The sequence below is a fragment of the Panicum hallii genome, chromosome 7 (genome assembly GCF_002211085.1).
Source record: "Panicum hallii strain FIL2 chromosome 7, PHallii_v3.1, whole genome shotgun sequence".
NCBI lineage: Eukaryota > Viridiplantae > Streptophyta > Magnoliopsida > Poales > Poaceae > Panicum > Panicum hallii.
In genome coordinates, this window is record NC_038048.1 from 31,060,775 (window position 1) to 31,087,546 (window position 26,772).

The window sequence follows — 26,772 nt, forward strand, 5'->3', positions numbered from 1 at the left end:
ATCCTCTCATCTTCTATTGCCAAAGCGGCGCATAGTTCTTTCAGGAAAAAGAAACATCGTTGGAGTCGAGGACAAGACAGACCTGTCAGAGGATTATAAAAAATTTATTGAGATTCCTCCTTTCGCAGTGAATGCTGGTCCATACATCCTGTTAGCCAATGAAGAGGCTCCATACTTGCACCGCGATCATAATCAAGCGACATATGTGAAGAGTAAGACAATTATCGTACCAGTAGATGCTGATCTTCAATGTATTAGAATCATTATGTATTATTTTATAAATATCTGATAAACAATTTGTAATTATATGTACTTCATCATTGTTCATTGTGTTTTATAAATTTTATAGTTTTCTACTTAATTTTCATGTTAAAGTATAATTTTTAGATATCTTTTGGATTAGTACTCAATTATCTAGATTTATTTCATCGAACTTATACTAACACACGCACACTAACACTACTCTCACACACACACTCTTTCTATCTCTCTTACACACACACTCTCTCTATCTCTCTCTCACACACTCTCTCTCTCACACACACTCACACACACACACTCACACTCACGCACACTTATTATTTATTATAGTGATTAAAACAAGCCAAAAACTCATGAATTCCAGAAAAAGGCTTATTATTGGTAATAATGTTATGGTAAAACTTATTTTTAACATTAATATGGTGACAAAACTCATTTCCCACCGAAAAGCAATAATTTCAAGAATTTCGTTTAGCTAATACATATTTGCATGGTCAAAATAAAAAATATAATATGTATCAAGTTATGTATTTAGTGGATCAAAACAGATGAATGTAAATTAAATATTTTTCTTGTGTATTTGAAATCTAAACAAAAAATATTTTGTTTGACATTTTTTGGACCCATAAATTATTTTTTACGCAATTAACAACTGCCAGCTTATTTATAAAAAATAAAACAAAATAAAAACAGTACACAAAAACTGTAACAGGGCCCTATTTGTTTCAGGTGGTAGATCCACCCAGGACTAAAGGTGGGCTAAAACTTTCTGTAGCTTGCTAAAATTTACCTTTAGTCCCGGGTGGAGCTATAACCCGGAACTAAAGAATCTTTGGTCCTAGGTCGTGGCTACACCCTGGACTAAATGGTTGATCTTTAATTCTGCTTCTAACCAACACCTGGGGCTAAAGATTCTTTAGTCCCGGTCGTAGCTCCACCCGGAACTAAAGGTCCCCCCTTGTGTATCCCGGCCTCCCCTTCTCCCTTCTTCATTCTCGATCTTGGCCACCGCCGTCTCTACGTTCACTGCGCCGGTGCCTTCGTCTCCTCCTCCTCACCACGTGCCTCCACTGCACCGCCGCCCCGACGGCCCCCCGACCTCCTCCGCCGGCGTCCCCCGTGCCCGAGCACCCACGCCGCCGTCGCCATCCTCGATCCACCCTGTGCCCGAGCGCCTGCACGGCTGACTCACCATCCCTCCGCACTCCGCGCGGCGGCGCGCCCCGGCCCTCTTGCCCCATCATCCTGAGCACCGCTGACGCGGCGGAGGTCGACGATCTGATCCACCACGACGCGTCCACGTGCTTACCGGCCCCGGCTTGGCCTCCCTCGTCCTCGTACGTGCTGTGCTGTGCCGCCCCTGGCAAGCGCACCGGCCGCCATTGTCGCCGGCAGTTTGTGTGCGTTGTGTCCGTGTGCGTGGGTGTGTGAGTGGGCCCATGTGGGCCGTGTGTGTGAGTGGGCTGTGTGTGTGTGAGTTTTGTATGCGTTTTATTTAAATTGAGGTGTGTGTATGGTGTCTGTATATATGCATGGTATGTGGGTATGCATGTGTGTGTATGATGTGTGCAGTGCATGTGTATGAAAATTTAACTAACTAGGAAATTTTCATTTATGTAGTCCTTCGCGCGCAGACTTGTTGAAAAGGTAATTACTAATTGTGAGAATTCCTTACATACGCTTAGCGATAAATATATTTATTCGTTCTCGGTTATGCGCAGGGTTTGAGCAAAATTAAGTGAAAAAGAACCACGTAATTTTACAGGCGAACTTAGATTGAAGACGGACTTTCCGGTACGTACTGGATGCTGCTTTGCACATTTCATTTGTTTTATTATATATTCATATGGATAACTAATGGCTTCTTTTATCTTAAAGTGTTTGAGGCAGGCACAGGGCACATACTATGTTTGCAAGAACATTCACGCTCTTCTTGTAGGTCCTTACAAGACATATACTTCTTGGAAGCGGAAATAAGTAATAAACAACATTTTGCAATATTTCAACTAATTTTGAAAATTATCATGATTAGTAATTTTTACTTTTTTTATAGATCCACAGGATCAGCTCCTTTCACAAGAAAGAGTCTTGGCAATTCAAAAAGCCATGGCAGCATTTATTTATGAGCAAGTCATGAAATCAAATGGTGAATTCAACTATAATGGACACATTCTTCATAGAAGTAGTAAATATAGCATAGATGTTATATAATATTTTGTTACATTTTAACGGTGAATCCCACTTGCTATATATATATATATATATTTATTTTTGGATTTCATACTCATCTCGAACAAGCACGTGAATACTATATAATTTCGAATATGAAAATATAGCTGCAACAAAAAAGAAATTAAATGGAAAGGAACATAAAAAAATAAAAATAAGAATATTTAGTTCCGGTTGGTAACACCAACCGGGACTAAAGGGCTTCTTTAGTCCCGATTGCTAGACCTGAAACTAAAGGCCCGAGTCTTTAATCCCAGCTGTCCCGGTTGGAAAACCAGGACAAGAAAGGTTTCCCAACAGAACTAGTGAGCCTTTCTATACTTAGTGGACTTATGAAGAGGTTCGGTTGCTTGTGGTTTAAGAAATGCAACTCGTTTTTTTTTCGCATAGGAAAACACTCTCGAGATGCCTCGACTCGGGACATGATCTCCGCAAAGTTCATCCCAAAGGAAATATGATTGCCCATTCTGAATAGTGAATAGTGAGCACTGCAAGTCTTTTATAAGTATTAGGAGATTTAGAATATCCCTCCACTACTAGAAATACCCTTTCTTAATATGACTAAGCATGCAATCTACCATTTCGGTAGTGCTTTTCCCAAACAAGTTGCACCCAGGGGATGTCCTCCTCAATGAAGACTTTATGTAGGGGCGAAGCAAGCCTAAAAGGGCGCTGGGGTCAGCTCTATTATTCAACGGTTCAAAGTTTACTCATCCTAGACATGAACAGTGACTAAGCTCAGGAATTAGTTAATCCTATCGGGGGTCAGGTCAGCTGACCCTGATAACAAGGTCTGGCTCCACCCTTGCCTTTATGTAAGTTCTTTCGAAGCAAGGCCCCTTCAGTGTCTTTTAAGTATAGAACTCCCAAACTTCCTTCATCATTGAGTTTATAAAGCGTAACATAGGCAGCTTTGTATTTTGTGTCTCTGTTTTCAGTGAATGATATAAAGCATTCATTTGTACTCTTTTCTACAGTAGTGTATGCCCAGGAACCCTATTTTGTCTGGATTGTGTTTACTAATCATTGCTGGGAGGAGAGATCAACTGGCATCTGATCGAATCTGCTAGTATGAGATTTTATAAGCTGTATGCAAGGTACTTGAGGTAGTACCTACTACTAGAAAAATAATCCTGCTGATCGAGAAAGCGAGAAATCTGGGATACTCCAGTTTCTTAGTAAAAAAAAGACAAATTAAAAATTTGACTTAGGCACATTAAACTAAACGACATAAATTCATGACATTATAATTAGAGGTTCAGTGTAACAACCATGTCTGAAAAACAGAAGTGATAGTAAAACTCAAGAAAGTATAGAATCATTAACTGAGTAGTCACAGCCCTGCAATATTTGAATATGAATCTGGATCTGATAAAATATCTAGCATGGTACTAGTATGTTTGTACTAGATTCTTGTGATTATTTTATAAAATTACATGAAGTTATGTCACGAGCATGATTATCTTTGAACCAAAGTTGCAAGGATGCATTTAACTGTATTGGTAAAAATTGCACAGAAGGCCTCCAAAAATACATGAATTTATCATCTGCAAAAACACAATCAGCATGTGGCAAAGCGTGGGAAGTCCACCTAGTAAGCCGTAAAAAGAAGTGACTTATACTAGAGGCAATTACAACAATGAAAAGTTGTGTAATTAATGTCTCAGTAAAATTAAAATGGAAACTGAGAGCAGGACTCAAAATAATAAATAAACCAACATAAATTCTTGATATTAGAGGTACAACCATGTCTGACTGGGTAGTTCAGAAACCAAGCCAATGCACCTACTAGAGACATGCCCAGCCAAAGCTTAGAGAACGATAGGTTTGTTATTGACTCGATTCCTATCTGTTCCATGCGCTGCAGAATGAAAACATAAACTTCTTGATCAGTCTAATTTTATTCTCTCCGCCATTATATTCTCAGCTAGTCATCCGACATAAAGCTGGGCATCAGGCCATGATGACGTTATTGGCCCCGACAGCGTCCCTGATCTTCTTTATCATATTGCATAGATGCTCTCCTGCATCGTCAAAGCTCCGGGCAGCAGGACCGCCGGATGGGGAACTAGACAACATTCCTAGGGATGCCACAGTAAGAAGTGCTCCTTCACCGTTGTTGGGAGCACTACTGGAGGAGCTCACAGCGGTGTAGTGGGCCTTGCCATGGCCGTCTGGGAGGATGGCAAATCCAGACGGCAGGAGGAAAATGGAGCTGTCAGCGCCACCCATGATGCCGCGCATCACGTTTTCCTCAACAAGGCTGTACACAACCAGAGAGCCTGACGCGTCGGTGCTTGACTGTTGCAAGATCAGCATGTCGTTGCTGTTCGTTCCATGACTTCCATCAGCAACGACCTGCAATAAAAACAGAAATGATACTAGTCATAAGTTTGATGAAATTAAGAAACTCGATTACAATTTTATATATGACCATAAGTATTATTTAGGAGAAGATTGCTTCTAGTGAATTACCCTAAATCCTACTAATTGTATTTGAAAGCAATGTTATAGCAGTTTTGATCTTTTTCAGGTACTTCACACTAACCCAGTTACTATTTTTGTCAGAGCAAAATCAACTTGCTTTTAAGATCTCCATCAAGTATCTAAAAGGTAGGAGCAAAATTTTAGAAAAATAGCATGCATGAAGACTCACAGTGGGACGGAGTATACAGACGGAGTTGCCATGGAGGCGTGCAGATATGGGTACATAGCTCACTTCCTCCACCGGGCCTCCATTGACAAAGTTATCCCACTCGCCACGGCGCTGCGAATTGCAGATATACTCGAACACACGCAGTGGCGGAGTACCGGGCAGCCTGACGGTAGCAGTGGCGCTCAGCACCGTGATTGCAGGCTCTCCGGGCATGATCTCAGCGCAATTCCATGTAACCATGCGCACTGCTGCGTCCACCCTCTCGGCGCCAGTGCCACTGCTAACACACCACTGGTCGACGATGTTGGTCGATGCTATGGTCACCGGCCCAGAGACGGCTGCATAGAAGCTCTCCTTCATCCGCCGGGCCAGCTCCAGGACCCCCCTTTTCCCTAGAGGCGATATGGCTGGCACCGCAGGATTTCCAGAACAAATGGATCACTAAAATTTCAATACAAGTATGTAAAAATGCAGAGTCTTTTGTTAGATCTTCGTTTCTATGTCGACTTTACCTGAGCTGCTGCTGCTGCTGCTTGGAATATGGCTGGAACCCAGAACGGCCATGTACTCACACTGCCTCTGGAGCGATCTGAGCCAACGGCATGCACCAAAGGCTTGCCCAGAACGAAAAAATTGCTTGAACAGTTCTGGCACAGTGGATTCAAGGTACTCCCCGTGCACCACCCATGTGACCTGGAGTGCTTGGAGAATTTGAAGGACAAGCAGACAGGTTGCATACATTCGAATTGTGAAGTCGAGCGTCATAGAAGAAAACATGTGTATGATGTAAAGCATAAACTATCTTTTACTCATGAACAGGTTAACACAAAAGTTATTCATAAAAGTTTAACTCATATGATATAGACCATATACTGTGTTCCTGAAGAGAATTATAGTTAAATACTATTAGAATTCTGAAGTTAAAGACTTTGCAGAGAATTTGTATGATATATATCCTTAAATTTGAAGGGCTGCACAATTGAGCTACGTAAACAACTCGAATTTACATGATGCATACATACATACATACATACATACATACATACATACATACATACATATTGAAATTGTACTATTTTTAGTGGAACTCATTCGATATACATTGAAATGTGAAATGCCAAAAAAACTAAGCTAAAAAAATCTCAAATTTAATAGAGAAATAACTGAATTTGGTGGGCAGAATTGAGATAAATGCAATCAAATGCTGTGTGAAAATAAACCGTTTGAAGCAACTTAATATGGTGCAAGTGAATCATCAATTAAGGTTAATTGATGCCACACATCCTACGGTAGTCCAAAAGTTTGGTTCTGAATTGTGGTAGAGTACCTTGCAAAAGCCGCCACTCATGTCCTCCATGAGGCAGCCGGACGGCAGCAACCTGTAGCCGGCGTAACTAGTTCCGTTGCTTTGCTGTTCATCTCCGTTGTTGCCATCAACAGACACGTCTACCACAGCCCACTTCCTTTCCGCCATCTTCTTGCTAAACCTCAGAAACTTCACGTTGCGGGACAGCAGGCGCGGCGATTGCACCCAGAACTCCACATCCATCTGTAAGTATTCCATGGAATCAATTAAGTCCCACCACCTTAAATTAGGTGATTGATTTTGATCAGAGTGAAGATAATATAGATGCATGAGATCGAGTATGAGTTAACCAGTTGAATGAGCCCATCATGTGAAGAGGAAGTACTGCTGCTGGAGATGACATCGGTGGACCTCACATATGCAACGATGTCAGGGAACATCTCAGACCACTGTGCCTGGGAAAATACAATGCACAGATGTTACACACCTGAAAACAATGTAATGGCTGGGCATTGCATGAACTTTGGAGCAGGTGTGTGTTACCGCATTGGTAAGGATGCTAACGAGGTCCATGGCATCTCCTCTGATCATGTCAGTCTCCCTTGTGGCCTCCACGATAAACCCCCGCGGGCAGAGTCCAAGTAACCCTGGGAACGTATGCAAATCGTACTCCTGGTCACCGAGCACCTCGCCGTCGATGGTCGGAATCCACATCGGTTGACCCTTCGTTGCTAACATGACAAACTCTTTCAAGGCGCGTTCAGCGTGCGAGACAAGTGCTGCCTTGTTGGTTCTGCAATTATAGGTGAATGGCACAGGGTGCGTGTAAGCTGATGCCTGATGCTCGGATGACATAGACTGAGGTCGCTCTGCCTCGCGGATGACGCTGTCCTGGTAAGCTTTGGCACGCAGCAACTCATCCTTGAGCCTTGCATTTTCATTGAGCAGGCGCCAATTCTCCGACACTAGCTGGTTTGCCCCTGCAGGGTCGCGGCATCTGAAGCATGTTGGGTTCTGAACTAGTTGCTTGAGTTCAATATTGTCAGCACGCAGCTTGGTATTTTCTTGTTGCATGTCCCTGATCTCGTTCCCACATGCCTTCAACTGCATATGCCAATTAAAATAAAGAAATTGAATCTGTCATCATTTTTCATACACACGCATAGATTTAGCCTTAACTTGTGAATTTTGACAATTAATGGAGCAAACTCGTACCACTATACATATTTATGAACGTATTCGAGATACACACAAGAGCCAGGACAGCTGATCTCATAAGACGATGGCAAGATGTAGACTTACCTTCGTTGAGGAGCGCCTGTTCTGGAACCAGAATCTGACCTGCCATTCCCCTAAACCAACTTTTCTGCCAAGTTCCTGGCGCACCCTAGGATCTGGGTGGGTACACACTTGGAACATACTGCACAAGAGTAGAACAGACATGATCTTATACATTCTTTCAACAAAATTGTCCAGTGATTCCATGATGATGGGCAGTGCCTTACGCTTCGAGTTCTTGAACCTGCTGCACAGAGAAGCGTTTAGCGCGCTTGGATGGTGGTGTCCCACTCCCAGGGCAGCGATCCTCATCATCACTTCTCTGATTAGTGTCCACATGATGGTCCTCAGCTCCTAGGAGAGCATCCAAGTCATATTCCACCGGCTGGTTCCAGGCTGCATGGTTTCCCGTGATGAGGCTAAGACCTTGTACATTGTTGTTGTTCAGCTGCCCGTCATTCTCCATAGTGACCTGATAATAAGAAAAATACAGAGTAGAATGATCCAATGGGGTAATGTAGAAGAAAACGATATATATAGATCCTATATATTCATGGATGCCAACTTAATTCCGTGTGTGCGCGTTATACATCGCATCATATCGACCTTGTATTCTTGCTGCAGCTCTTTAATTTGTGTGGATTGTGCAGTGAGTGAGTGTACATGCGGGCAAGCAGATAGACAACTGCCTGCCTAACACGGGAAGTTCGTTCATATATGCCATCACCACATTTGACGAATGACAGACTACGCAGATCGAGCCCATGGCACTCAGGACATAGTGAACAGACTACTGAGTTGCAAGCTATGGTAGATGGCGTGCATGTGAAAACTACTTTAAAGTCATCCTTATTGCTGCAAGCTAGCTAGTAAACTTAAACATAGATGCCTATACACATGCTATATTATATACTTGATTCACCCATATGCATCTACAATAATAAGGTAGCAGCTTTCCTCAAAATTCGTTTTCTTTTCCTAAAAATATGTTGCAAACACATTCCAACATATTATTTGGTTTATGATCCGAAGTACAAAACAAAATATTCACCATGCTCTAAAACATAAATTCTAAAATTAATAGCCTCTACAACTAGCCATGTGAATTCATGGGTTTAAGGATATTGTGTAAAATACTTCACATCATTACCGGTAAAAGGAATATGGATCGGAGATGCAAGAAGCAAGGATGTTTAAGGACAAAAACCGAATAGTTATAATTAATTATATACCTTTGATTGAAGCTGTTCTTGTTGACACAAGAATGCCGTCGAATGGCTGGGATGTGGTGGTGTTTTCCAACAGATAGCAGTATAAACTTGGTAGGAATTGCTGATGTAACAATGCCTCTGACTGTGAGAATGACCTAGCCGCTCATTCAATTTTGGCTATGAGAAGTTAAGGATCTCTGGTATAAATAACAGGAGATTGGCCGGGGTGATATGATGAGTAGAAAGCCAGAGTGGGTTTAAACGTGAAGGAATAATGAGCTGGTATAAAAAATGTATCTGTACATACTTGGAGTACATTAATTTCTACTGCTAAATAATGCTAGCTATACGGAATGATTATTCATGCATTGAATTCCTGCCTCTTATCCTTTCGGTACGTTTTATCTCTTTGTCTAGTTGATTATAGCAGGACCCGTTTCACCTGTAGTACTGTTTTTTTATTACATTAATTTCATACCATACTAAACCAGGATCTGTTTGGCATTGTTTAAACCATGCTACCGTTACACCTTGAAAGCCTGAAATAAATATATAATAAGTTACTGTCTTTATGAACTTCATCTCTATTACTAAGGCTTTTTTTACATTAGTAACCACATCACAACATTTGGCTTGCTCTATGTACGAGTGCTGCTCAATGTTTAGCAAGAATGATAACATTGATCTTATCACATCCACATACACGATATTAATGAATTTAAACATACAAAACCTGATATTTTTTTTTGCATAAACCAATGGCTAGCCAAATATCACCACAAAAAGAACTATATGGCATTGTATAAGCCAAAGACCATGAAGATGGGTGCACAGTACACTACTGTAATAACATGTACCAACAAACCATTTTCAGCAAACATTTCTTAATGAAGTACCAAATGTAAGCAATTGACATTAAAAAAACAAGCACAACGTCCTTTTTAAGGCGCAAGCTATATGTGTTCTGAATGCAAAACTGTCTTACAATAATCATGACTGAAACATTGTCTTCACAAAAATTAACCATTTGACTCTTAACCCCTACCCCTCAAACACAAACACACACACCAACATCACCAAAATAAAAAACTCTATCACTTGTCCTGTTCCTGATGTGTCAACCCAATTGTCTCCACTCCACTTGTTCATTTAAGTGGGGAAGCTACAAACAAAGAATAAAGGGAAAAACTTTCAACTGACATCATAATTTCACGAATCAGAAAAAAGCAAAGATTTCAAGTGACATCAAAATGTAAGAATCAGGAAAAGGTAGAAAAAATATTCAACTTGAAATATTTGAAATGTACTATTTCAAGTGAAGAAAATGACAAATTAAAGGTATCAAGTGTTCAATGCGTAAAAGATCTTCTAACTGAAAGAACCATCTACACTTGATCTTAGGCCTACATGTTCTGGGTTGCTTTAATTATTTTTGAAGTCTGGCACTAATGTAATCCAAATATTGGTTTTTGTTTGGGTACGGTTGTACTGTTATACCTTCTTGTCTTGAATTTAATGGTGTGCAGCTCTCTTTCATTTTTGAGGAAAAAGAATTCTGCTAGCAAGTGCTTACAAAACTAGATATTTTTAGGGCCTAAGCCTTAAACAACTACATGACAACTACTAGCCAACTACATGGCAACCAAATGGACAAGTAGATATTACTCATAACAACTCATCTATTGCTTAAGACACCTAGGAGATAACTGTATAGGACAGCCAAGTATGTATGTTCTAGTAAGCAATGACTTCTTGACTAAGCTAGCAAACTCTTCATGAAGCATGTTGTATAGAGGTAAAACTCAATTTCACTTCTTATCCTTATTAACAAAATTCAGATTTATTTGTAAGGCTTGATATATAGTTTACGAATTTTTCATATGTGGTCCCTCATCATGCAATGTGTGTGAGTTGTGTTCTTACGCTCTTCTCTTTAGTGCAATAATACATAGCTCTCTTGCTTATTGATCCATGACGGATTTCCAATGACGTTTATCAGAAACGTCACAATTAGAGTAACATCTATGACGATTTATGAATTTTGTCACAGATTTACAAATGGCCCATACAACCTTCTATTTGGGCCCAGTTTTTATGACAAATCCTTAAAATCGTCACAGATTGCTAGTAAGAAAACGTCATGATTTATCCATCTTATAATGATACTATGGTGACAAATTAGATTTCGTCACGGTATAATGGATGAAGTGTAAGTATTATTATGCAAATAAATTTATACCAACCTTATAATTTCATAGTTGAGTAAATAGGAAAAAATAAAAAATTGCAAGACTAATAAATAGAGGAGTTTGACTAATAAAGGAAAAATAAAAGTTCAAAGATAGGTCACCATGCACTTAGATAAACTTGAGAAAATCTTTCCTCCGGCTTTCGTTGATTTTACTGTGCACTTAGATATTAGCTACATTGCATGTAATAATTTGAATATTTTTACATACCAATAATTATTTATGGTCTGGTTTAGTATTCTTTCCATCTGGAATGTTCCAAAAGAGGCAGGCGCGGGAGCGTTCGTGCTTCTTTTCCAGTTTTCGGGCATGTGGGCGCGCTAAGATCGGGGCAAAAATTTCTTTTTGGACGTATGGCCGCCAAAACTCGTGCCCTTTCATCCCAAATCATTTTCCCTTCTGCCAAAGAAATGGACCAGGCTACCCTCCTGCGTCTCTCCACGCAGACCGCGTCGCCTCCTCCCTCTCGTCCAGATCGACGCCGCCTCTCCGTTCTCTCAGGCACCCAGACCGCGACGCCTCCTCCGTCCTCTCACCCTGGGCTCGACACCTCCTCCCTCCTCTCACCCACCGGCCTCCTCCCTCCTCGCTCCTCTTACCCATCGATCCGACGCTTCCCTCCTCTCACCGATGGGCCTCCATCTGCGCCAGCACCACTCGGCGGCCGAACCATAGACGAGGTCGGCGGTGAGCATGGGCTCCGCGACGCGCACGGCCTCGGCAATGCACACGGGGAATTGGCGCACACCTAGGTCAGGCACCCCCTCCACCACCCGTCTGCATCTTCTCTGTTTGACAGCAACATCTTTTCTGTTTGAGAGCAAGTAGCATCTTCAGACATGTAGCATCTTCAGACATGTAATCGTGCACGTATTTTTTTTTGGATAAGATAGAAAATCAAAATTCTAGTAGAATGTTCTCTTACCTTGCAGTGTGATTATCTCCCAATATGCAAGCTCGCTAGAAGTCTTACTGATATCACTGTGGGACCTTCTGTATTCATCAAAATTAGTCATTTAACTTGGGTTGTAAAGGGCAAAAGGTTCCAAATTTTCACCAACTTGATGGCAACCACATTTGACAGCAAGTAGCATCGATGTTGCAAGTACCAATAGCGACCACCTTCACTGTTTGTTTGATAGTTAGGCAATAGCATAGACTGAGTGACAGAGAAAAGATAATCCTACTTGCTATTCTTATTATTATCATGACCTGTGCACCCTTTTTAGAATTGTTATTATTCAGCACTTGTCATCTTGTAAGCCTTATTATCAGGTTGCTTCATTTTCTAGTAAGAAAGTCCAGTGGTAACTCGGGGCTAGCCACACTGCTACAAGATGCCTCCTGGGCGTTTGAAGGTTGGAACAAAAACAACAGAAGGACCTCACCAAGCAGGTGCAGTCCTCAACTTATCTACTTGAACAAATTTCATGTTCTTGTGAATATTTCGCATAAGTAGTAAAGTACTGCTGTGTAAGTATTGATATGTTATTCATGTTTTCTCTCATGCTAGGAAACACATTACATCCGTATGAATTGCAGCACCTTAAACAAGTTTTGAGCAACCGTGCGAGGCTGAAAGAACTTGGAATTCCTGATACATACAATGAACTTGTGAACGCAAATTCCATTCTTAATAACAAGAAGAAGCCAGCTTTTAGAAATAGTGAAGATTCAGAATCTGAGTATCATCCTAGTAAAGATGATTTGGTTGAAATCTGACAGTGTTAAGGTGCAGATTCCTCCATCTATTAACATGATGTTTGCTTGTTAAATGTATCTGCCACTTTATTAATTCACCCATGCTTTCATTTCTACCAGGGCTTGAAGGGTAGTAACATGAGGACTACAAACATGCGTATTGCTGGAATCAAGCAGCGCTCTAAGAGAGTTGTTGCAGAGCAAGAATCTATTAGAATTACAAGGTCAAAGAAAACCACTTCCCAACCTGATGCAACTCTTTCACCAACTGATATCCATGTGCCATCTCCAACTCTATCTCGTGTCAACCAAGCCTCAGAAGTGTTTGGCAACATTGATGGCCACACCCAAGCTATAGTTGAAGGCTAGTTCAACTGTTATGCTTCTTTCTATCTTTCTATTGTTGTTAATTGCATGATGACTGCACTCTTACGAACTGCATTTTTTTCAGCTGATGGTCCTGCTCAGTTTGTTGAGTACACCGACATTGCTAATGGAGGTCATGCCACTGCTTAGCCTGATGGGCACAACCTGATGGGAAATAAGGTGATGATTTCTAACTATCGTTCTATTACCCTTCATTGAATGATGCATGCATTCTTATGTCTGTCATTTTTTAGATATTGAGAACATCCAAGTTGATGACAGCATGGCCAATGGAGGTGAAGCTATTACTGAGCCTAGTGTAGATGTACAACTAGGTGAAAATGATCGATGGGAAAGGGGAGTAAATATGGGACATGGTCTCCATAGGGTGAACCGAGCTATGCGTGGAAGACTACCAGTTATCATTCCTGAAGGGAGGATAAGGCCTGTGGCACCTCTTGTTGCTGCTAAGTTTGCAACTGAATGCAACATTGCAGTCAGGAACCATGTGCCGGTGTACAAGCATTGGAAGGATTACAAGGACCAGGCTAGCCTCTTTAACCTATTTACAGATAAACTTAGTGTAATTGCATTATCCTGATCTTCCCTTCCCGTAAACTCTGACTTTCCAACACTATGCTTACTAGCTTTCATTGTTTGCTTGCATTTATTCTTTACCTCTGTGTTTATGTAGCATGATTTTGAATTTTACCTACATGTTTATCCTTGTTTTAATGTAGCATGATTCTGAACTTTACGTACATGTTTATCCCTGTTTTAATAATGTATCATGATTCTAAATTTTACCTACATGTTTACCCCTGCTTTTATGTAGGCAAAGTTTGATATCAACACAAATGATGAACCAGTCAAAAAGGCTTGTTCCCAAATGATGAAAAATGCAGTTCGGCAACAACGATACAAACTTAAGAAAAAAATACTTTGATCCTTTTCCACTTCATTTGGTGACAAAAATGTCGCCAATCAGATCGATGACAGATAAACAGTGGAATGACCTTGTGGAATATTGGAAGAGCCTAAAAAAATGGTACGTTTCTTCCTAATATCTGAACTCTTGCCTCATACATAGTTTGACACTTACCTTACATGTATTTTCTAATTGATGTAGGAGATATCTCAAAAGAACAAAGACAACCGCTCCAAAGTTAAATTTCATCAAACAACTGGATCTCGTAGCTATATGGTTCATGTAGAAAATTTGGTAAGCTACACTTATCAACTTGCACCCTTATAATTGATCAAAGAGAGTAGTACTAGAATATCGTAATACAGTCAACTAGCTGATGCCTATTGTCTACACAAAGGTTGGACAGTTTGGAAGAATAATTGCCTAGTCATAAGAAACACATGATTTTTCATTTCCTTCACGTGTTATCAACTATTTCTTGCTGCACATATATGGTACCGATCAGCTGCACTTACTGTTGCTGCAGCTGCGGCTGTGCACAGCTCAAGTGACTTGGTAGGGCTGCAGCCACAGCGGCAACAACAGCCACAGCAATCTCTTCCAATCGTGTCTTATGTCAACAGAAATTATTTCTTTCTTATTGCTGCATCTTTTTATACTATCAAGTGGTGATCATTTAAGTAATAATATTGCTAACTGTTGTTTCTAGGAAGATAAGGACAACAGTCAAAAGTTTGATGCATTAGATTTGTTTAAAGAGTGTCACTACAGCAGAAAGAAGAAATGCTACACACCTAACGTGCAGCAAGCTATAGTAAGACATCTTCATTTAAAAAATAATCTTTTTAATGTTTATTTCCAGGTCTCTTATTATCAGTAACCATTGTTGTTTCTTATATGCTAGACTCAGATGGAAAACAAGTGCTCTACACTAACAGAAGGTGAAGAATCTATGTCTGTTACAGAAGTTGTAGCTAATGTGCTTGCTGAAAATACAAAGAAGAATGTGTTCCTTCAAAATGTGGGGATACAAAATGTTGGTTGTAGGTCCAGTTTAAGAAATATTGAAGCACAACTAGAAGTGGAGAAGAGGGCAAATAGTGATCTTAGATCGGTTGTTAATGCTCAGCGTGAACAATTGGATGTGTTATTGAAGCAAATGCAAGAAACCGAAGAATCTAGGATCAGGGAGCAAGAGGAGGTGAAGAAGAGGCAAGCTGAGATGGAAGCAAAGCTTCAACTTCTGCTGAGTCAGGTTCATCCACGTTAGGAGAATGAAATGATATTTGTGTTGACCTCTCTTTTGTTGCTAAGTCTTATTCATACAAGTTGATCGGGATAGTATGTGTCAGGTTGACACTTTTGTTGCAACAACTCTCTTTTATGGATCATAGATTGTAATCTTTTGCTTTTGTGTTGGAGTGTTAATGTGTTAACTTGAGTGTATGTGATGTGCTAGTCAGATTGTAATATTTTTCTATTTATGTGTTGGAATGTCAATGTGACAGCTTGAGAGTGTATGTGATGTGTTAGTTGAATATTTGAATTTAAATATTGATATTTTTTCATATATTTGTTATGTATTGTATGTGCTTTCATTGTGCAAAAATAAAAGTATTGAAAATTATATTTGTGATAGTTCATGTGTTTGTAAACTAGATATATATTTTGTTAGAGTGAAATATGTGTTTGTTTGTATAAAGTTTATGTGTGTTTATGTGAAGTTTTTGAAAATTTAAAAGTGCTAATAAAAAGGGTATTTTTGTAATTACAGAAAACCTAGGGTTGTTTTTGCAAAATGTATTTGGAGAAGGATAATTTCAAAATAAGTGAAAGGTGGTTTTGGTAAACATGTTTTTCTTATTTTATTCTTTGTTAAAAATATATATTTATCCAAAAGTTGCATTAAAAATTTAAGTGTTGAATTGTGTAAAATTTTTGGGTAAAATGGTAAAAATTAAGGGTGTTTACGTAATTTTATAAAAGTACAAATCCTTTTATGCAAATGTTTGATTTACAAAAGTAACTTTTAAATTTACTCAGGACTAAAGTGTAAAAGTGCAAGTCATTATGACATGTCTATCCAATCATAATGACGAGTCTATCCCGTCATCATGACGTGTCATAAATACTTGCATTTAAGTCCTAAATTTTATAAAATTACACTTTTAGGACAAAAGCAATTCAAATCCGACTTTTATTCAAAAGTTCACGTGTAAAAATGTAAGATTTGAGTTTTTGAATTTGAACCCTAAAGCAATGTTGTAGAGTTTGAAAAACTCTCCAACCTTCGTTTTGGGCATTTCTTCATTCGGATTTTAAATCAACGGGAAATTTTGCTTTACCAACAGACCCTTGCAGTTTTCTGTATTTACGCATAGGTCCTTGGGGAAATCTGTTCATCCTTCTCCTCTATTTCTTTTCTCCCCTGCCGTCTCTATCTTATCCTGTTCCACCGGCGGCAGTAGCATTTCTTTTTCCTGCCTCCTTTTCTCTTCTCCATGCGGCAGCAAGTCAGGCAGGCGGCGGGCCCGGGGCGGCGGCCTGGGCGCTGCTGCGGCGGAGCACTGGCAGCCAGGGGCGCAAGCGCGCACGAGCCAGGCGCGGAGCAGGCGGAGAGCGACCGGCGCAGGTGGGCGTGCGGGCCAGCGCTGGGGCGCGAGGCGCGCGGCTGGAGGCGGGCCCAGGCAGGGAGCGTGTGGCCCAGGCGAGCGCGCGGGCAGGCGGACGCGCGGGCACGCGGCAACAGGCGCTGGCGGCGGCTGACGGCAGCGGATCCAGGCGGGTGCGGCAGCAGGCGCTGGTGGCCGAGCGGCTGGAGCGGGGGTGAGCGCGGCCCAAGCGCGTGGGCTGCGGCGCAAGGCGCGGGTGAGCGCGGGAGTGAGGCCCGAGGCGGGGCGGCACCTGAGCAGGCGTGCACGGCGGGCGGTTCGGTTGGTGCGTGATGCTGGCGTAGGCAGCGCTGGTGCAGCGCAGGCGGGGGCAAGCTGGGGGGCCGCGGGAGCTGGGCAGGAGCAGGTGGCCGAGATGGCGCACGGCGGTGAGTAGAACGAGCACGGCTCGGGCATGACGCTGGTGCAGAGCGTGAGCGGGAGCAGGTGATGCGGCTCGGGTGTGCACGGCAGCAGGAGCATGGTGGTGCACAGGAGCGAGCGCGTGCGCGCGGGCGGGTGAAGGCGCATGTCGTGCAGGAAGGGGACGCGGCTCGGCCCAGGAGCAGACGCGCGCGTGCCCAACAAGCTAGCGGCGTGCGGGTGTGACGCAGACTCATGAGCGGCACGGCTGGCAGTGCAGGAGCTCGCAACGGTGGCGCGTAGGCGAGTGGGCGCTGGAGCGGTTCGCGGACGGTGCAAGAGTGAACGTGAGCGACGCCGAATGGGTGGCGCGAGCGTGCGCGCAGTGACGCGCAGAAGCTGGCGGTGTGTGCAGATGTTGGGCGGCCGGAGCAGAACGGACCCGTGGGCACGAGCAGATAGTGTTGGAGTGCGACGTGCCGAGCAACGGCACGTGCAGGAGGAGTTGCGATGGAAAGCTTCAGCGCGCGATGCGGGAACGCGGTGGCATCGACCCTGTTTATGCCACGGAGATCTCTGAGTGGTACAGGTTTGGCCGTATCGAAGACGAAGCCCAGGCATTCGACGAAATGCCGATACGCAAGGTGCTGAAGGACGCGAGGGTTCTGCTGTTGGACGAACAGTCAAGGGTGCAAAGCACCATTGGGCGGATGTGGCGACGGCGTGCAGGGAGAACACACGCGGCGCAGGAGGAGCTATGCAGAGTATTGACAAGCAGGGCAACGACATGCAGAGCGGCGGCGTACAGCGCATGGGCAGTGAAGGCTTAACCCGTGAACAAGAGGACCTTGAGGTTCGCGGAGGATTTAGCATAGCGAACCAATCCGGCTCTGTCGTCTCGTCCCAGGAGTCCACGACACCCAGCAACTCCTATCTCCCGTCGATCATCCGAGCAAGACCTTGACACCTCAAGAAAGCTCGTGAACCCTGTCGTCGAGCTCATCTTATCGTCGCCAATCCTATTCACCGCGGGAATTCACTTCTGTTTGTTCTTCTCCACAACCAAGGTTTGCCCTGATCCACTGAATCTTTCTAATGCCGGCGATTCCTTTGCCGGAATATCATCGTTAACTTTCTATTATCTGTTCTCCCGGACCAGTGACTTGATTGCTATGTTTTAGAAAGTTCTAGGGTGTTCTTTGTAAAATTTTTAGAACTTTCTTTATTTCAAATCGATGAACTTCTACATTTTATAGATTTTTGTAAGTTCATAAAAGTACGAAATCAGTTTTGTTTGAAACCCTAGGTCAAAATCTACAGGTTATATGTTGTGATTTTGAATTGAAAGTCCTTGAATTGTGGTCTAGGTTAAATCTTAGGAAATGAGTGCTTTATTATACCTTGTGTTGTATGCATGTGTTGTCGCCGAATATAGATCATCAGATGTATGTCTGAAGTACAGATGTGTGATCTCTAGTTAATCTTTTCACACGAATACTCAGATTCCTGCCATTCAGACTCTATTTTTGTTTTGATTGTCATTACCTTAAGGTTCTCTTCGTACAAAGATCCTTGTTAATCCGTGTGCATCTACTGCTTAGCTAATACGTCTCAACAGCTATACTCAGTGGCAGGTTATCAACCCAGCCACTTAGCATCTGTTTTCTTTAAGTCTATGATGTTCCTATGTAACAACTGTCAACCGATGCTTTTCTTTTAATATGTTCCTACCATCGGTTGGTTAACTGATACGGTTGTTACCTTTCTAGTATCGGCTACCGCCGATACCACTCTTTTGTTTTATCTTACATCGTCTGCACATAGTCGATACATCGAAGATGCACCCACAATCTTAAGGTTCTTGCCATCGGCCGACCCAAGCCGATTTTGGTTGCTTTTCCGTATCGGTCAAATATGGCCGATCAATCCTTAGTTTCCCCATCCATATCCACACCTTTCTATCAGTCGATTTATCGACTGAGAGGTCAGCTTATTACTTATCGGTCACGTACCCTTAACCACACTCCAATCGGCTGTACGTCACTCAATTGTGGTGCTGACGTAATCGAGTCGATACAACCACACTTAGTTGCCTAGAATAACACTTAAGCACATCTCAGTTAAGACACAACTGCTTTAGGAATCATCCTTCTGCCAAAGTAATCGATGCTTTCATCAATCATCTAGAAACCCGATGCACCTTTCCATCGGCTAAACCTCTATGGTTTCCAATCGGCTCTGTTGTAATCTTCAACGAGTAGCCGATTCTAGTTAGTTGTTCCCCTAAAGCTCTATCTAGGTTTAGCCCAGATCTTTTTGGTTGTTATGTGAATAGTGTGTTATATGAGTGCTAGATTGCAATTGAATTGTGAATTAAGGTAGTTCTTTGTGCATACTTTGAATGTGATGTCGCATTACATGTAGATACGACTACTTCGGCAACGGTACCTACGAGATTTCCCCGGAGTCTACGGAGGATGTTCCTGAAGATCAAGTGAACGTCACCAAGAGATCAACTGAAGCCCCGAACCAAAGTTCGGAAGATGTTGACTTACTGACTTCAGACCCACCAGTAAAGGCAAGCTCCGGACATATCCCATTACTTTATTTACACCGCAATCTACGTCTATTATATTGTATCTTGCATTAAGTCTAGGAGTTGTAATGAAACCCTAGATGCATGAATCCTAGGAATCCAGTGTAATGCTCCCGAGTCCTTATCGGATAGATGCTCCGCTAATAGGACCGGTAGAAGTCGAGTGATTTCCTGTCACTCGCGCGATATAGGAGTTGCGTGTTTACATTTCTGCAATCACTATAAGGATGACGGACAGGGTCATGTGCTGCATCATGACCTGAAGTTTTACCCTGTCTGTTTTGTTAAAAGTTGATAAGGTCGATCCATGTGGTAGTGGTGGCTAAGTTTTTGAAAGTACTAGCCACATACCGCGAAATATGGTAAGCGGTAAGCCTAGTACCCGAATGGCCCGGCAAATGGACTTGTCTCCACCACTCGACTTTTATTTTATGTTTACACGCACCGACGTGTGGGAGTACGTTCTGCAAGGCAGACAGGAATACGGGTTTTGTAGTCGCGCTACAGACGTATGTCCTATACACATTGGGTGTGCGTACGGTCCTGCAGTCGCTTGTGGTGGCCCTGATCCATAACCCGGAATATGAGGGAAACGGTTGCTTGGATCGCCCTGTTGGTATTCCAAGCGTGTGAGTTAGGTTTACCTTGCAAGGTTAAATTCGATTCGAATCGTCCGCCTCTCACGAAGATTGAGACTGCTTATCCCTTTTACCACATCGAGTAAAAAGTGTAATTGTTGAAGAAGTAATCTTGATGGATGATAATATCTACATTGCTTGTTTAGTATAGGTGCTTACCTAGAATGGCTAATCAAACTAGAATCTGAAAGCTAAAACTTGAAAATAGGTTATATTCTTAGTTGCTTTTCAGCTAAAACCAAACCCGGAACCATTACAAGCTTTCATAAGTCTAGTTATGGGCTAAAGTATACCCAAACCCGGGTAAGCCTTGCTGAGTATTAGTATACTCAGCCTTGCTAGTTTTATGTTTTTCAGGTAAAGCCTTTGAAGACCCTACTCTTTCCCTGTCATGGCCCTGTGCTCTTCCAGCAGATTGGTCCGAGGAATGGGATCCGTCCCCGGCCAATACTGATGATCTCGAGTGATGTCGTGCCCGGGCTTAGCATGACATCCGTCTTGTCGACGTGCTGTAGATCATCGTGTATGTTTTCCGCTGCTAAAAATCATAGCTTAAACGGTTTGTAATCTTTTCTCTAGATTTGAAACTTCGTACTTCTTTGGAAAATTCTTATAATGTAATTCTCTATGATGTAAAATGTGATGGTGATTGTATCTCGGACTCACCTTCGTGTGAGGTAACCTTATTGGATCCTGTGTATCGGTGGTTTATCGGGACGTTACCCGACAGGCCAAGGGATTATACCGTTTGAAGCACGTTGGAGCCCTCTGGAGTGGACTCGCGTACTTGAGCCGGTATAATTCAGGTTGGTTCTGCCACAATATTGGGCTGTAATAGTAAATGGGCTAGATATCAAATGAGTGACAAGTAGACTAAATTTTAAACTGGGCTGAAATATACGCCTCTGTAAAATAAATGGGCAAAAAATATAGCCCATGGGCTATGTATGCCATGTCAGCGTCCATGTTGGCATATATGCCATGTCATTGTCCACGTTGGCACACATGCCACGTGGTAACTATTTTCGTGACAAATTTTTATCCTATGTGATGACAATTTGTGACGGTTTTTTTCGTCACTAACTGCGGGCTTGGACTGGGTTGAGTGGGCTCTGGGCCATTCTGTGACGGATATAAAACGTCATTGATTATCATAATCCGTGATGATTATGCTAAAACGTCACGAATTACAATCTGTGACCCCCAATACATGACGTTATAGAAATCCGTCACAATCATGGCTTTGTGACGTTCTTTTACTAATTCATGACAGAATTTGTCCGTCATAGATTGAAGGAATTCCTGTAGTGTTTCTGTCAAAAGGTAAAGCTGGATTAATGTATCTTCTGCCTCAAGATAAACATGCAGTAGTCGGATGAATAATTTTTAGATGAAGGTTAAAAACTAGCAAGATTACGAGAGCACTTAGACTCTAAACCTCAAAATAAAGGTTACAAACATAAGATAGAAAGCTCTAAAATGAAGAAAGAAAACTAGAAGACTACGCTTTAATTTTCTTCTCCATTCATATTTCAGTCTTGCAACAAATTTTTGCGCAACACCAATCCAACACATCTCTCATCTGCTTAGAAACTTAATATCTGAATTGTTCGTTGCATGCCAAATCCTTCCACGTAGAAACCATATAAATAAACTCCACTTAAACATGACGTTGAAGACGCTGTCGCCGCCCATCCGACGAGCCGGAGTTAGGTTTTCACCCAGAGGACCAATGATCATTGCAGAAAGCATCGCAGCAGCGCCTCAAGGGAGGAAAACGACGTCCAAATAGTGCTGCCGATGTTGACCCAACACAACAGTCAGGTGAGCTTTCACCCGAAGCTCCTGCAAGATAATTTATCGCCACTACGGGCAAGCAAGCCATCGAATGGCCATGGCAGTCTCACATACCGAACTGAGTCGGTTGGGTTAGACCACCGGGTATTGGCGGCCACGATCCCGACATCGAGGAGGTGCAGATCGGGACCGGGGGCAGCACCCGGCCGCGGCGCCCGGCAACCCATGAGCTGCACCATGAGGAAAGGCACAAGGAGAGGCAGCCACAGTCTTGGCGACCGGTGCCGAACAGGTGCTAGCGATGAAGCCCACCCACTGCAGTCGAGGAGGGCGCGGCCAGCCCCGGCACCATAGGACGGTGGCACGGCGCACCACTCCCCCGCACGATTCCTGCCGAAGGAGGGGGCGCAGCAAGCAGATCCAGCCCTAGGGGGCCGAGATCCGGTGAATGGGTGGCCGGATCTGGTCCCACGGCCGGCGGCGGCGTGGAATAAGGCTGCACCTAGGTTTTGGTAGCTGGGGAAAAAAAGAGAGAAGGGAGGGAAGGAGGAGCTAACTAGAACCGGATGAATAATTATTCATCAGTTTGTTGCTTTTTTCCTAACCTAGATGTTTTGCTCATTTTGTTACGAACATCCAAATTGCTATTATTATATTCTAGCTGCTGTTTCGTTAAAAACCCAGCTTAACAACTTTTGACATCTCTCAACTTCTAATCTAGCTGAAGTGTCGGTTAATGTGGTTTATTGGTAGAGATAAAGATGCAAAAAGTAGTGCACAGGCCGGTTCCATGGTTGGCGGCAAAAAGTTATTGGTAGTGGGTTTTGTGCTGCGCACATCATTTGACATCATTTCGGACAGAAACTAGATGTCGTGAAGCTACAAGTTGAAACCAAGGTAGACACATGTATCCAACTGGGCCCAATCATGGAAATCGCCCAATACCAACCTTCCAATTTATAAGTGAGTGCGATTCGCAGCACCAGCCAGCACCACTTGCCACGAAGAGCGAGCATGGATAGGAGGGCGTGCGCTTCCTTGCTCGTGCTCGTCGGCGTCCTACTCGCTCTGGCAGGCCCCGTCGCCGGCGGGATGAAGGCAACGTTCGCAGCCGGTGCAGGGGTCGGGGACGCTGCGGTGCTGCGGCGGCTGATGTCGACGAGGCTGGAGGACGGCGTCGCGCCGGAGCTCACGGTGGACCTGGAGCTGCACCGCCGCGTCCTGGCCGGCGCCTTCAAGCCGCAGGTCTTCAACCCCGACCGGGCAGCCTGCCCGCGGTCGTGCCCGGCGCCCGGGAGGCCGTACGTCGGACGGGGCTGCGAGGACATATACCAGTGTCATCACTGAGCGATCGGTTTCTCAAGTGATCGCCATGGATGGACGCGTGCGAGCTTATCAATCGGTTCGTGTGCCTTTCCTCTGGCTTGATCCCTCGCTGAAGTCTTCATCGCATTGCTAGCTACTGTTGCTATTTGCTGTATCTTGAAATAATGTACGCGTCACTGTTCTCTTGGTAGTGCAGATGATGACAAAGAATTGTTATGACTATATCAATCTTCAGAATTTGTGGTTGCCATTGCCAGTATGAATAATAAGGTCTACATTTTAATTTCTTCTTATTAACTGTAAATAAATTATATGCCTCGTGCGATTCAAGGCCCAGCAGCAAGTACAAATTCTCCAAACAAGGGATAGGTTCTTCGTTTCTCAACTTATTTTGTGTTCGCTGTACTTGCACCAATGAAAACAAGACTATATATCGCGGCAAATTCTTGAGGACCCTACACCAATGTATGAACGCATTATAGAAATCGATCAGAATGCAGCTTAGTGCCATCCGACCAGACTGAAAATACATGCTGATGCTAATCATGCTTTTGCACACTGTCGGTCCAGTCCAGCGTACACACAACTTTCGAAGCCTAGTAGTGTGATCAGCGTGCAGAGAGTAGATACCATGTCGCGATCAGAGAAAGCCTCTTGAGTTTGGTCAGGAGGAATCAAAGTATAACCAATGATCTACTGTGTCATCAGTGGCCAGGAAGTGCGTCAGATAAATCATTGGCCCACTTACGTGAATCAGGCAGCGATTTGGTCCGCCTTCTTCTCTCCACCATCAATAAGATATCGGGAAGATCAAATGATCACTTCCATCTGAACATTAATATTTCGGCGACTCTAATATTTTGTTCATTAGCGTGGACATATATGGAGCCAAGGAAAAGAAATCTACTGCTTGTACATTCGAATTCAGTAATTGCTGAGCTTTCGGAGATGGGACTGACATTGAAATTTGTTTCATGGATCAAAATAAATCTCCCTGGGCAACATATGTCCACGGGGCGAATCTTTGGTACCTGTTCTAGCCAGCCCCAGAGGTAACAAATTAAAGAGATATACACGCGAAAGATCTATTTCCCTATAAAGGGAAATTTAGGGAAAATACACACTCCTGAGCTCTCTACGCACACAAGGGTAATTACAGACCGCAATAACCCAACTGCCCATGATCATCATATTCGTCAAAATGCTCATCATCATGTTTGTCATATAGGCATAACGACCTTTCGTAAAGCCCCTCATGAAGAACTGTGCTTGGAAGTTGAAACATTGCTGAATTGTCTGTGATATATATGTTGATTTTCCACAATGTAGGCACAGAAAATACATATAGACATTGCTAATCTTTGTAATATCATCCTCGGTAGCTCTTTTAAATACATCCGTGCTTGCAATGTACTCTTCGCGTACTCAGCTCTGAAGGCACATCCAACTTCTAACCATCTACTACCCATAACATTTTTTAAAAAACAAATAATATACCATGAGAAGAAATACCATATGGTAAAGTATCTCATATCCATGTACCCTGAAAAAATAGCTATAATAGAGCCCAAGTACCTCAAGACATCTAGATCTCCCTGAAAACATGCATATACCTGATCTCTAATCTAATTTCTAAGGAAATTAAGACTAATCCCTCACCTTGGAGATGTATAACCACCAACTAACTTTCATCCCACCTATAAGGTTTCTGGAGCAATTTGGTCCAAAACACTGCCGCTCACATGGAGAGCAGCCAATCCCTGCGGCGATCCATCCATTCCAGGCAATGCAAAGAGAAGAGTAAGTGAGTGGATGACAAGACTTACCGCATTAAAGCGGACCTAGGTTTGTGAGTGGATGACAAAGAGAAGAGTAAGAGGATGACAAAGCCTTAACTGCATGGTTTGTACAATAACCTTGTCGGATTACCAATTATCCCCGAAAGAGCCAGCGGCCACGGGTAGTGGGGGCATTTTGCTAGAAGCTGATCGACAAGCACAGATGCTATAGTAGTACAGTAATACTTAGTCTTAAGATGCAGGAACCAAGAGAGTAAGACTAGCACACTAGTAGAGAACGGACCTTTCGTCCACCCTTTTAATCCTGGCCGGGGTTGGGTCCGGAACTAATGAAAGCATTAGTTCCGGATCCAACGGTTAGGGACAGGGGAGGGGGAGCAGGGAGGGGCTTTTTTAGTCCCGGTTGGAGACACTAATTGGGATTAAAGATCCATCATTAATCCTAGTTGGTGGCTCCAACCAGAAATAATGGCACGCGGCACAGTTAATCCTGGTGGTAGCCTCCAACCGAGACTAAAGATGACCTTTAGTCCTAGTTGGTGGCTTGAACCAGGACTAAATTTCCCAGGCCATTTTAGCCCCTTCTTCTTCCCCCTGCCCGAGCCATTCTTCCAATCGTGTTCTTCTTGTTCTTGGCTTGGGTGTGGGGAGTTTATGTCCATTTTCTCCAAGATTTGTGAAGGTTTTTGATTTTCCCTTCATCCAATGGTTCTAAAGGTTAGAAACTTCATCCTCTCAACTTCCATTGCTAGTGGACCTCATTTCATGGTTTAGAAATAGATATTTTAAGGTTTTTTAGATTTGGTTAAATGTTGGATTTTTTTTTATTTATACACTATTTGATCTCAAATTTACTCTAGGTTTGCATGTGTAGATGTGATTTACTTGTATTAGTTCATCAAAATAAGTATATAGAGTACACTGATATTTTTTGGAATACTATTTAGAAGGAATATGGATATGACAATGAGTATATTAGAAATTTTCTATTTTTAAAATAAGAGTATGTATACACTATGTAAGAAATGAACAAAGGAGACATACTCATATGAGACGTGGAGTTAATCCGCGTCTCCTATGATATATATAGGAGATGTGGGTTGACTAGCCGCCTCGACTATAAGTGCGCTCCCAGCCCCAAAGGATGACCCGCGTCTCCTATGTACCTATATGGGAGATGTGGATGGACAACCCACGTCTCTTATAATGGGGCGGCGGTTATAGGAGATGCGGTGAACAAAATGCGTTTCCAATCAATTCTCTCGAACCCGAAAAATTTATAAAGTTCAGTTAACCGTGACACTCTCGCGTCCACCATCCTCCACCTCCAGTATCTCCACCCTGATGTCCATACAACTCTGCCTCGCCTCTCCCCCTTGTCGGCGGCGACTTCACCTCCCTCCTCCCTATCGTCCCT

The 26,772-nt window shown here is 43.0% G+C and overlaps 3 protein-coding genes and 1 pseudogene across 3 annotated transcripts; 2 read left to right on the forward strand and 2 right to left on the reverse strand.

The window, feature by feature from the left end:
- Positions 1-4,443: 4,443 nt before the first annotated feature.
- Positions 4,444-6,695, reverse strand: LOC112900624 (homeobox-leucine zipper protein ROC6-like). The gene is made up of 4 exons (XM_025969466.1): positions 6,474-6,695; positions 5,659-5,839; positions 5,210-5,553; positions 4,444-4,848 (listed from the first exon to the last, which is right to left on the reverse strand). The coding sequence occupies exons 1-4, from the start codon at positions 6,693-6,695 to the stop codon at positions 4,444-4,446; spliced, it is 1,152 nt and encodes a 383-aa protein (XP_025825251.1).
- Positions 6,696-6,718: 23 nt separating this feature from the next.
- Positions 6,719-8,196, reverse strand: LOC112900625 (homeobox-leucine zipper protein ROC6-like). Its single transcript, XM_025969467.1, has 5 exons — positions 7,958-8,196; positions 7,755-7,872; positions 6,996-7,556; positions 6,838-6,907; positions 6,719-6,732 (listed from the first exon to the last, which is right to left on the reverse strand). Exons 1-5 carry the CDS (start codon positions 8,194-8,196, stop codon positions 6,719-6,721), a joined length of 1,002 nt encoding a protein of 333 aa, XP_025825252.1.
- Positions 8,197-12,527: 4,331 nt separating this feature from the next.
- Positions 12,528-17,015, forward strand: LOC112900627 (annotated as a pseudogene).
- A 6,166-nt stretch (positions 17,016-23,181) lies between these two features.
- LOC112901083 lies at positions 23,182-23,849 on the forward strand. The gene has a single exon (XM_025969916.1). The coding sequence runs from the start codon at positions 23,245-23,247 to the stop codon at positions 23,575-23,577; it is 333 nt and encodes a 110-aa protein (XP_025825701.1). The 5' UTR covers positions 23,182-23,244; the 3' UTR covers positions 23,578-23,849.
- Positions 23,850-26,772: the final 2,923 nt, after the last annotated feature.